Source organism: Manacus vitellinus, unplaced genomic scaffold, assembly GCF_001715985.3.
Source record: "Manacus vitellinus isolate BGI_N305 unplaced genomic scaffold, ASM171598v3 scaffold_20_pilon, whole genome shotgun sequence".
NCBI classification, from domain to species: Eukaryota; Metazoa; Chordata; class Aves; order Passeriformes; family Pipridae; genus Manacus; species Manacus vitellinus.
Window position 1 is genome coordinate 6,702,556 of NW_021939471.1, and position 13,174 is coordinate 6,715,729.

Sequence of the window (13,174 nt, forward strand, 5' to 3'; positions counted from 1 at the left end):
AGTGAAGCCACCTTAAGTTCATTAGGTCTTAAATTCCAGACATGCTGAGCAAGTGCAGCTCTCACTGTTTCAGCCAGAACAGGAGTAGCAGTTCTGAAAAACAAGTATATCAAAGTACAGCTACTCAAAATGGAGACTGCCAACAATCAGTCCACTTCTGAGAATGGATTGTGTAGTCTAAGTTATGAAGTGATTCATATCCTATCCTGTGAGTCATTACACAAAAGAATAAGAACTTTATTAATACCTGGAATAAGCCTACAGCATTTCATTATATATCTGCAAATCTAAGGTTTTGTAGAAGAAAGCTGACAACAGGGCTAAAACAAAACATGAGGTTCTCACAGTGATCAGAAACAACATTCTTGAGGTAGTGGAAACAAGTAAATTTTTCAAAAAAGTCCTGGATTGGAATAAAATTATTAAATTAGAAATAATGGTCCTCCTTCTTTGTCAGTAAAACATGATACAGAATGGCATCGCTCATGTGGAAGAAACCAAAGAAAAGAGAAGACAATATAATTCTACTCACATTCGGAGGAGGGCTTTATAAAAAGGTCTTGTAAAAAAGGCATCCAGCAAATACTGATGTATCAGAGCAAGACCAAGAATCCGACCACTAAACCTGAACCTGGAAGAGAAAGAGTTATAATTGTTATATTGAAACTCTGTGGCTGGTACACTGCTCTGTCATCAAAACTTACATGTATTTCCAAACAACATTATTAAATCAGACAGCCATGTCTAAATTGTGGCATTTTTGTTTATTTCTTGTGTTCCTTTGACATTCTCAGTAAGGTACATAAAAAAAAACAACCAACAAAAAACACAAGTCTGCAGGGTGTGGAAAATCCCTCAGATAGCTAAGTTGCAACTGCTCAGAACTGTCAAATCCATATTAACCTAATCAAACCTCTGCTAGACTAGCCCTTTTATAAATGCGTTATCTTCCAAAATGATAACCATGTTACTGGGAGGCCAAAGGTTTTTCTACCCTTCCCCCACCTGACAGTTCTCTCTGCCTGACAGAGTGGCTCCTTGCTCCCTCTTCTGACTGGTGGTTAAAGAATTCTATATATATTTTCACAAACAGTGTCTGAAAACTTTTTGATGTATCACAGTGCTCTCCAGCCTTATGTCAGTGGGATCTAAATCTCCTTCTCCTGCCTCTTGCTTTCTTCCCCTATTATCTTCATTTTGTTGGGTGTGTAAGGAGGAAGCTTGCCAGAGTTGAGATCAGATGGCAGCAACCTTGAAACAGTAGGGTCTTTGCAAATACTCCCATGAGAATCAAGATCCATTGTGAAAACTCCTCCACAACTCCGGAACTAGATTAAAGTCTAGTGTTTGTTTTCAAAGAAAATGTTTCCTGAACTTTCTGTTTATGCACCATTTACAACATTTTTCTTGGAAAAGCTAGGGCTTTATGATACCTGGTTGTACAATGTTTGCAAGATGAGGATGTGACATGCAGAGCCTTCTCCTTCCATGCATAACTGCTTGTCAGAGCTGCATTTTCTGAATTCCCCCTGAGGCTGTACAAGACCAGTGTTGTCACTGGCACCAGCACTCCCAGAAAGAGAGAGGGGTCATGCCTCCTCTACCCCCAAGGTCTCTGTTCCAGCACTGCAGAAGCCAGGAATGAAGACAAAAATTTGGCAGAAGCTACATAGCACATAAGGGTTTTCTCTCACCTTTCTGCCAGGCTGTTCTGCCTTTCCAAAACAGCATATGCCATTTACTGTTGAAGTATTGGAGTTCAACAGGCAGGCTGCTTAACTAATTGAACTGGAGGCTGCCAACCACTTAATTTTCTATTAATTTTTAAAATTAGCAATGAGATTCCCCTCTGATATTCATTCTTCATAACTGGTTTTCAATAAATAAGAACTCAGTACATATCTGTCCTACACAGATGAGGAGCTGTCATTTCACTATTACTGTAATCCAACTACTTACACAGCAGAATTCTCTGTTAATAGTCACAGCACAGCTTTACAGATTTATGGTGATGCCATGGCTTAAATCAACTGAGGGTGATTTAAACTGGCTTATAACTGTGAAAATGGGATTATGTCAAAATCCTTGATAACTATTTTAGAAGCATGTGTGTATGTACAGACTTGCTTAAAAGCTGCGTGATCAGCAGCTTCCCCCTGCCCCCAACTGAGATACCACCATAGATTTCCTTCCAATAGATATGTTGGGGTTTTTCCACTGAGGAGACCTCTGTACACTTTAGGAAGATTCATAAAAACTACATACAGTAACACCTGATTGAAATCTCCCTTAATCTCCTTAGCTGACAAAAAGGCAATGTGTCATTATTTTTAATTTTTCCTTTAATGCCCAAGAGTTTAATATTGCCTTCATGAAATGACTGCTAATGTACAAGAAATGCAGAGTTGTGTTGTGAGACAATCCCACGGTACATGTTCCAAATCAGAATTTTGCTGACTTTGTGAGAAATAAGATCATTTAAAACCACAAGAGAAACCAAATTCGGTAAAGTCTAAAGAAATGCAATTATTTTGCTGCTGGTTAAAAGGATCAGATTCTGTGTTACGTGTCTGAGCAGATTTGAGCAGCTGTCTACAAGTGGGAATAACAGAAAAGGTACCTGAAAAACAAAAAGACAAATAATTCTTACCACTCATGGTGATTGTCTACAAAAGCAGACATGGGACTTATTTGTACTGTATAGGTATCGTTGGCTGAATATTCAAACAAACCATAATACGGATTGAAGAGCTCTCTGGACACCAGGAAAAAAAACTCTCTTGATGGTCCACTGTAGTCCAACCTTTAAAGAGAAAACTGACATTACTATCAAGAAACATTTTTTTGAATCTACATTTCTTACACTATATTTTGATTAAAATTTCGTAAGATTTTGACCAGAACCCTTATCCTGCAGATTGCTTAATGCCAAAGTATGTGAAACTCTCGAGGGACTATTCTGAAATGGAATGGCTTGGAGGATTGGAATGAAGTGCTCCATGTGGGTTGCTCTCAGAAAAAATTTTGGCTCCAGCTGTAATGGCCTCTTTGCCACAGGAATATAACCAAATAACTGGGGGCAGCCAGGCATGGGGGAGGGAGGAAAAACATGAAAAGAGCCAACATTAGCTCTATCTGCATCTGACAAATTAAGAATGAAAATAAACAAGTCATATTTTGTCTTTGCAGACTTGCAACAATAGGAAAATTTGGGGGATAATATTTCTGTTTTCCCTAGCAATATAATATGAGATCATTTGAGTGATTTATATTTCTTGGTCTAAATTTTCTTGTCTGTCCTCCAAACTTGAGTGAATTTAAATGTCTTTTGGAGGGTGCACTTCCTTTTTTTTGTTTTCTTTTTTTTTTCCTACTTCAAGATTCCAGTACTAATGAATCTAAATAACCCCTTCTTCCTGAATGATAAACAAACTCACTGCTGACAACACACTGAGACTGAATTTTGACATTATGGTACAGGTCACCAGTGAAATGAGTTAAGTATAAAGTTAATGCTCTATTAGACTTGGAAAACAGAAAACGAGGGATTTTCCAGTGGAGAACAGAGCTTATTATAATCCTAACAAACAGATATAAAGATATATCTTCTATAGATAGAAGATTTCATACTTGACTCTTAAGAAGGCTTTGCTTTAGTTCCAAGACAACCCACAGACAGAAGTATCACAGAGAAGGGCAGTTTTCACACAGAACTTCTTCTACTAATGTTTTGGACTTCTACAGACGACAACCATAACTGAGAGTTGTTTTTGAGGATGAAGTCGTCAAGAAAGTAAAGGCCAGGTACCATTATCAAGCTGAGGACAAACCCTCAGCTGAATGAAAAACATTTTCCTTTCAGTTATTTGGAACCACTACACTTCTGTTAAGCTTCAGCAATGAAGTGCTGAAACAGATCCTTACCCTGGCAAGAAGGGTAGATTCCATCCTCAAATTACAGGAAAAAAAAACCCAACCAAAAGTGGTTTGATACCATGGACAACTGTTGAATCTTAATCTTGGCACAAATACCAGGATCAAGGTAAAGGGTCATCTGGAAGACCCTTCCAAACTTCTGGGATAGTCAGACTCACTATGAAGTCTTAAGATGGAAAGGAAACTGCATGCTTGACTACCAGCCATTTCACACAGCTCCCTTTGTATGCAGAGTTACTGTGAGTCATGTTAAATAAATCAATCAGGAGAGTCCTGCACTGCCAGTCAGATTTATCCTACAATTAAAGGCTTGGCACAAGGGTGAGAAAACTTCATAAAAGAGGTATGTAACCACACAACAGCTGCAACTTGTGGGGCATTTGGATATTCAGGAGTAGAGCAATATGTTGTTGGCAACATGACTCATGTCTCCTAGGAAGCACCATAATACTTCAGATTTACCACTCTTAAATGCAAAGCAGCTTCTGCTAAAAGTTCGTAGAACTTAGGGAAAACAACTTTAAGGAACCATATTCTTTCTATCAGAATTTTCTTAATGTATCCTCCCATGAAGTATGAGTGTATAAAACCCATTAAACTAACATCACAATTGTATGACTGTAGAAACTGAAGGTTCAAGGAAGATAACAAACATTATGAGACTTATGATAGAAATCACATGAACAGCAGTAACTATGTCTGAGCTGCCCCACTTACTAATTTATACACTAATAAATCAATGATTACTAAAATGTTGCAATTTGTGAGGATTTCACTACCCATTACTTTACGACTTGCATCTCCTTACTGAGAGGAAAAGAAATGCAAAGCAACCTCCTACTTAAAATCTTAAAAAAGGAGGAGTAAATAGGAAGCAATTAACTTTCAGTATTCCTCCTCTCCTCCACCCTGACCTGTCTTTCCACACCTACCCAAATGAATAGTTTGATGTGATACATATCCTTGCACCATCTCTGATGAAACAATACTGTTTGCACACATCCTTTCTTCATTCAAAACAGATTTGTAAATAGAGAACTGACATCATTTTAATTTGACTTTGCTCTTGATTCTTTTCCATTAAGACTAGAGTCTTGTGTAAAGCTGGATATAATGGGGACAGGATGTGTCACCCCCATTTTGAGGTCAATCTTCATGTTGCTGAGCGGTGAAATGCAAAAGCCTGACATCTGATGAAAGGAGACAGTCTATTTGGATCAATCTCTATCTCATGTTTCCCCTTAAGTTTTAAATGTGAGTTGAGATTGTAGCTATGAAAGTGAAGGCTAGTAGGGGCTGTGTGAAACAGTCCTCGTTCCTGCATCTCCACCCTACTGGGTCAATACAGTGTAATCTCATTCTGCACCAGCCTTGTCATTCCAGTTCTGAGTTTTTCCTCAGACAGCATGGTGACATATTTATATGAACAAGTCCACACTTGGCTCTCAGCTGTCAACATTCTTTATTTTAAGGCTTCACTGGGTCCTTATTAACACTAAGTGTTTCAGATTGAGCTTTAAACAAACAGGATTTAGGGGTTTTCAAAGACAGATTAATTTTATCTTATCTTGTAAGAGATATTTCTATTACGACTTAGAATTTTAAAGACTCACACACTGCATGGCAATAACACACATTCCAAGAGCTGTGCTGCAGTTTTCTAAATATCAAAGAATAAAATTTTGAATGTATTTACATATTCAGGAAATACATCAATAACAATACTTGTGCCAAAGGCAAGTAGGCTTTAAGATCTGACAAAGGGGGCACAAATCAAGAGACAAAATCAGCAAATGGTACTTTGTTTCAGTTTCACCTGCAAAGAAAAATCTAACCACATCTGGCTTTGCAATGCTCTTCGCTCAACCTTCAGACTTTCATTAGACACAGACTGAGCGTTCTCTGAAGTGACTTTGAAATGTCAGGAATATTTGTGTTTAACTGACAATTGGCAACAGCCCAGTTGCTTTTATTTGTGATGGAGGCCCTGGCCCGGAGAGGCAGTGATCCACCTCTTGGAGCACGGAGGGCTTTCAGCTCCCAATGCCTCAAAGACAGGAGCTGAATTAAGGATTGAGCCTCAAACCTGCTGGTGAAGCACTCTCCCTCCAACAAATGGCAGCTGTCTGGTAATAAGCACTGGAGATACAACAGCACTGACAGAAAACACATAAAACAGGAAAGCTGTTTGGTTTTTTTCTTTGCTTTCCCAGCAACATTCTGAAACACACACCAGGTATTGTGAAAATTCACACAAACACATGCATTACTTCTGCAAAGGCAGGATATGTTACATTTCAAAATGCTTCAAAAGTCATCTTGAACAGCTGTATATTCTAGGCTTATGTATGTGGCATTTCCTGACTGCAGCCCTTCCTCTTTTCACTCTAGACAAGTTTGGTGAAACAGCATTTGCAAGACACTGAGATCACATTTACACTTCCCTGTTCTACTCACCCTTCTTCCCCAACAAACGTGACATAGAGTTTATTTCTCTGCAGGTCTTTTCTTGAGTAGCCCATGATCTGGTTAAAGGCATCTTCTAGCAAGTGATCTCTCCGGATGATTAATCTGAAGAGCAAAATTATTTTGAAACAGCAATTTGTCAACATGAACCACAGTTGGAAATATCTATTTACACTGCAAGGTAGTAACAGGGGAACTTTATAGAGATACACATTTTTGCTGGATAATTTTATCCAGATCTGAAGTTTCTGTCTGTTAGTCTATCTCCTTCAATGCTCTACTTTATATTTCTATAAAATATCTCTTGTACAAAGAAGTGTAGTTTTGTTTTGTCTACTCTGGTTCTTCCTTACATTAAAGTCTTAAGGGGAAAGGTCCTGAAGCAGGCATTTTCATTAGGTCTGAAATACTTTTGTAAAGTTGGGTCCCTAAGTCAGTTTTACTGTAAGCAGCAAGAATCTAATCTTTTATGTAAAAATCAATTTCTTAACAAGGAAAAATATAAAACCATGGAAAGTCACTGTGTGGTAACTCCAGAACCACATACCCCTATATTATCCTGTCTAGAAGGAATGGCAGTTATTTGTACAAAACCACACTGAACCACCAGGTGTGAAAACACAACGTACCTTCTAAAGGAAAAATCGTGAAAGTGAGGAACTGTCATAAGATCTAAAATAAAGAGGTGAGAGAATCTTCCTTGCTTAAACATTTTATCTTCTGCCAAGAGAATGTGTTTAATTAGTTTCCTGAAACTTAGTTTGCTTTATATTCAAATACTGCTGTCAGAGCCAAGCTGGGAGCTGCTGCTGCCTGCAGAAAGGCAGCTGAACCCACCACACAGCCTCCTGCACCCTTGCTGGCCTCGTGCAGAGGTCAATGACTGCACTGTGCCATCCTGCTGAGGACACAGATGTGGAGAGCCCAGGAATTGGCCAGGTATGTGAGCAACAGGAGGACCAAGGCAGCAAGCAAGTTGTGCTGGGGCCCTGGTTTGCACAGGTCAGTGTGGTATGCCTGGGAAAGGAACCCAGGGAAAACTTCTGTTCAAAAATCAAGCTGTTGTTCTGCTTAAAACACTACAGTGTGATGGCAAATAGGTCAGGGGAAAAAAAAAGGACTGGAATAAGAGGTCTAAGAAATGTAACAGATGTTACAGGGAGCAAATGCCATCCTCTTCTACCAGTTATTTGCCCAAGTGTTCATGACAAAACTTTCATAGATAAGGGTTTAAGTGTTTATGATTTCATTATATTATAGGCAGACACTGTCTAACCCCTGCCTCTCAAGACTGTCTAAACAATACCATTTTACTCCCAGTTCAGCTATGGAAAACTTTTAACAAGCTTACATAATTGAAGTCTGAGCTTTGCTCAAATTTCTACAAAGTGTGAGAAGGGACTGTCTGGGGGAAATAAAAAAAAAAAAAAAAAAAAAAAAAAAACAAAAAACCCAAAAGCCTACCCTCTTCTTATAATAGTTAAAGAAGAAATGGTTAAAAAAAAGTTCTAGTGCCTCATGGCTACTATGAGAGTATCCAACTACAAGAGTTTGCTGGCTGGCACAAGGCTTGGTAATGTAGAAAATTATGAAAGTATCTTGTGAGGACAATCCTCAACATAACCATATGTAATCACATGATTACCAAATAAACGGAGGAGGGAAGACCTCACTCCAAGCACTCTAGCATTCAGAGTGCTAAAATAAAAATATCAGCAGTTTTTTAAGGCAATCCTTAGAATTTAATAACATTTAACTGTATGAATCCTCTTTACTAAAGAGGATTTTGGTATCAATACAGGCAAGGATGTACAAAATAGCCTGTCTAGGTTTTTCAGTGGAAAAATACATGAGAAAATATAACTGTTTGTATCATAGCAGTTGCTATAATGGAAGAATTCAGATGCCTCCTGTTCTGCATGCCTCTGCCCAAAGCTCTTTTTGGCACTGTATTGGTAATATTGTTTGTACAAAAATATAGTTGGAGGAAACACAGAAGTGCTCAGAACTTGCTGTATCCTCTGCTATGAATCACATGCTGGTATTAAGTCTTTTATTACAGGTTTCATATTTCCAGAAGTGCCTGGGTAACCAAAACATCTGCATTCCATCTAATGGGAAGAAGCTCGTAGATGTGCAGGGCAAGGCAAGTTGCCTGAGAAGCAAATCCAGTTTCATGAGATGCTTCAACGTACTTCAGTTTCCCTGGACCTTGTCCATATCCTTTAGTCTCCAACTTCCTGTAAAAGTTCCTCAGCTTGGCTTCAAAATCTCTTTTGTACGGAGCTGGAGCTCGGGCATTGGCACGCTGGGTACCTGCATGAAGCAATAAGCAAAGAATGAGCAGTAGTGACATGGACTGATCAATGGCCCATCTGCTACTGAAAAGACTCCTTAATAGCAAAAGGCATAGTATGTGTTTGGTTTAGTCACCTTATTAAAGAGAAAAAGCTGCATAGCTTCAAATCTGCTCTGCATCCAAGACTTTTTGGTTGCTCATTTCTAATAGTATCATCTTTCAAAAGTCAATCTTAAAAGAGCAAATCCAGGTCAATGCAAAAGATGGATTAAAAAAACAGCACTATCAACTAGAAAGACTTTACTTTTTGTTTTTCAAGTACACTTTATATCTAACCTTTATAATAGTTCATGCAATAAATGTTGTGCTCTGTTCTGATTTTAATATTATCAGGGAAACAACAACTTGTAAATGAAACATAGACAGACTGGACTCTGCTGTGCCCCTGTTGAGTACATCAAGATGAAGGAAAACATTTAGAAATTCCCTAGTATAAGGTTTTGCCTGGGGAAGTACAAAAAAGAAAAATATTGAAAGAACGGAAAGACTACCAAATTTAAGTTTGTGGAACTTCTCACGTGTGGCTGCAGAAACATATATGATGGTCATATAAATGAATTTAATTCTGAAAGACTGTTTTTTGAGGATCAGTTTCTTAAAAGCGGGGATAGCTGAGATCTCTATGCCAAAAAAATGGCATAGCCCAGAACTGCATGTACAAGTCTGGTATATACAAATTAGGTGTTTAGTCTGTTCTATCCTGAATATAACTATCATTAGACCTTCTACTGCCTCCCTGGATAAATTACTTCCACCGATTTGACTGCAAGACAGTGTGCCAAAGAGGCAGTTAAATTTCTTCCCTGCGTAGATGTGTAGACATCCTCCACAAAAAAATTCAGAGGACACTTAAAATTTTTCATGCCCTACAGTATACAGAAGTTGCTAACTACTTATCTGCAACCAGTGGTCAGCTAACACGCCCATAATGCACTGAAAGCACAAATGAACAGCTCAGAAGCATTTATAGGTAGAGTTCTGTCTTTTAAATGGTTCAGTCAGTTCCCTATGTGAGTTGGCTTTTGGCTCCTGGCATGAAACTAAGCCAAAGCAGAAACTTTTATTGCTACTATGGGTGAAGGCATGAGAGTGCAATGTTTCAGGTTATAAAAGAGAGAGAACACGTATGCGTTCAGCCTGTGGGCAGAGAGCAGCTCGCTCAGCCACAAAGCACACGGGTCTGACGGAAAAGGCAACAGCACATCCTGCGGAAGTGGCTGCTGGAAGAAGCTGTAGGGTCTGTCTCTGTGCAGAGATCAGAGAGAGCACAAGTGAGATCACTATTAACACTGAATGCCATGTAACAGGTCTTTGAAAGACCTGTCTGACTAGAAAGACACTTAGCCCTTGTTCCAGGCTTCAGAGTGGTGTGTGGGAGGAATAGAAAGTATCAGGGAGTCCACAAGGCTCCAACAGGAACACGAAGGACCCCTCTGTAAAAACAAATCATGGTCATTAATTCACCTATAGTGGTTTTCCTCTTTTACTGACAGCACGAAGGGCTTCTAATGGTACACTCAGCTGAATTCTCCTGAAAACAGAAACTTGAAACTGTAAACAGCCTTTTAATTACTGGCCTTTCCCCCTCCTTTGTTTATTTTCCTTTGGGTCAAAGCAGGTACAAAAATGTAGTCACAAAGAAAAAAAAAGGCAACAATAATATACTTCAATCTAAACCCCTGAAGGAAGGTGTTTTTTGAAGGATACCACAAAAAATTAATCTGATAGCACATTACTTCATGGTTCAGAAATCAGCATCATAATATTCTGTCAGCACATGACAAGTCCTCACTGCAAATCAGATGCATATGCCAAGAAATTCCTGGGCAATTACAGTGATTACTTCCGCCTTGGGAACAAAAGATGTTAATGGAAGAGCTAAAAAACACCAGTGATGTGATAATCATATTTGATTTTCAAAGAGGTTATATTCTAAAGCAGATATAAAGAGTAGCTTCATGACTATTCATCTTTCCCAAAAGAGCAAGTACAAGTGATTGTGACTGATCTGAACAATGGATCCTTAACACGCAACCTCGTGCAGTGCAGCACAGCACAGCCAGTTTAGCTGACGAGAAAAAACAGAGCCTCTATAGAAAACAGGCTATTTACAACTTCTCATCAAAAAAGTCATTTGTACGCCAACACAAACGTACATACTTGCGGACTGACAGGGAAATTCAATGGTCTCTCTATATTTTTCTATGAATGAGAATAGAGATTACAAATTTAAGGAGAATGAAACTAAAACCATCACTGTTCATCCTTTACTATCTGCTGCTGCTTTGAGTACATGAGAATATCACATGTTAAAGACTGAATGTATTTTGAAATTACTTGGTTGGAATGAAGCCCTGCCCAACATGCTTTGGAGCATGTACCAGTAATGAAGAAATCATAACTCTGGAAGCCAAAATTGGTTTTACTCATAAAAGACTGCCAGGTTTGCAGTTGAAAATAAGATGCATACATGCAGATTTCATTCTTCCTTTCTTCTCAGCAAAGAGAAACAGTTATATCTAAACCATATATGTACTGAAAATATCAGTACATGTGAATATTATATTTCACTGCTTTGCAGAATGCCGTAGGATCATTAAGGTCTTTGGATATTTTCTTCAAACAGATCTTACAAAGGTCCTTCGTCCAGCAGCAGGAAAAGCTACCACTCAGGACATGTTTATGAATGCATTTCATCTTGTTTCTTGAAAAGGCAAAGCTTTTTATTATTGTGGACTGGGAAATGCCCATAAAAATCACAGTACTTTTTCTGATAAAAATTTCTTATTGTCTGGAACTATCCAGAGTTGCTTACATCCCAAATGTTCTCTATTTATCTATACTTCTGTTCTCAAATTTGTAGAAATCCCCTTAAGCAACTTCCGATTTTACTTGCCAATTATCGTCTTGAGAAAACTAAGAATAGCAACACCTATAAACTTGAAATTGCTCTTCTTAGCCTTCAAATGGAACTTGTCACATTTGCAATAATTTAATTCTGATCTGCAACTTAGTTAATATCTGAAATATCAATTTTATTCCATTCTGACATGAATTTTCAGACAGCTGTAATATGCTATCTTTTGAGTTAATGTACTAATAACAGTCTGGCTTCACATAAAATTGTTACTCATTGCCCCACAGCCTCACTAACACCACCATTTTAATGCACAGTTATTAGATCCATGTTTTTAATTCTCCAGGCATCACGATACTGGCATGAGCAGTCACTTAGTTGTTTCGCATCAGTCAAAACCAAGTTTGCACGTTTTACAAGTCAGAACAAAATAACCACTGAAGTTGTAATACCCCCAGCAAAGTGTCTTGTGAGCCCAAGGCAAAGGTTCAAGTTTGACAGTCAAATGCAATCATACTTGTTGACTTTGCTCAAAAATAAGACTAAATCTTTGTTGTTGCTGGAGCAACAGAACTTGGATCTTCAGAGAGGTGAAAGGCATTGCACAGGAATTTCAATTTCTAAAGGAAATAAAAAGTTATAGTAAAACAAATTTTCTATTGTTTTTGTTCTCCAACTTCTGGGAAAGCAGCAAGAGCATGCTACTGATTTTACTGAGCTGGAACTGGTCTTATTAAGGATGAGAAATGTGTTCACAGAGCCCCTGCAGAAGCCTTGCCTGAGCAACTTACCTGGAGAGTTCTGAGGCGAAGACACCGGCGAGCCTCTTGGGGACTGGCAATAACTAGGATGAAGTAAGGCATGTGGCGGCACATATGACATTATCTCCTCCTCAAACAAGCTGGTAAAAAGGAGCAAACAAGAAACAATATGTTCATTTGAATAAATGGTAGTTTTCACTTTTTAGGAATAAATCCCTAGTTAATAACCTGCTTTCTTTGGTATTCACTCACCTATTTCCACCATGCACACTTAAGAGTGCTACAGAATATTTTATTGCCATTCCCTCAATCAGATCTTGAATGTACTGGAAAGCAGTAATTGCTACTTTTGTGGGACACTGTTATACATAATGGGGTATTTGTTTTCAAGGTTAAAATATAGTTAATCAGCCTTTACAATTTGTGGGACCCCCTCTTTTGTTGTTGTTGTTGACTAAGGGGTCAATAACCTTAGTTGCACTATCCTGGAAAAATATCCTCAATACTGCACAAAGAGCAGGAACAGAAACAAATATTCTAAACCCCCAGGATTAAGAATCACATCTGAACTTGTTAAGCATATTGAATGGCAAGCTTGTTAGCATAAGTTATTTCTTCATTTTATCTTAAATCTAACACTGTTGCTGAAACAGGTAGCACATCTAGCCTGCTCAAGTTATTTCATACTTCACCTGTTATTGCTACGCAACTTTTTACAAGAAAAAAGATATACAATTTGCAGCCTAATCACTGCATCTGTGTACAGAGAGTCTGTGTATTTATATTAAAATTTCA

General features: G+C 38.3%; 1 protein-coding gene across 2 annotated transcripts in view; it reads right to left on the bottom strand.

The window, feature by feature from the left end:
* The window catches only part of HECW2 (HECT, C2 and WW domain containing E3 ubiquitin protein ligase 2), a 106,648-nt gene that overhangs the window by 11,460 nt on the left and 82,014 nt on the right, over positions 1-13,174 (bottom strand). For both annotated transcript variants that reach the window (XM_008926916.4, XM_018071909.3), the window contains 5 exons: positions 12,410-12,519; positions 8,598-8,718; positions 6,394-6,507; positions 2,651-2,803; positions 533-631 (listed from right to left, as the gene is read on the bottom strand). In XM_008926916.4, the coding sequence (XP_008925164.1) occupies positions 533-631; positions 2,651-2,803; positions 6,394-6,507; positions 8,598-8,718; positions 12,410-12,519 (597 nt within the window). The remainder of the gene's footprint in view (positions 1-532; positions 632-2,650; positions 2,804-6,393; positions 6,508-8,597; positions 8,719-12,409; positions 12,520-13,174) is intronic.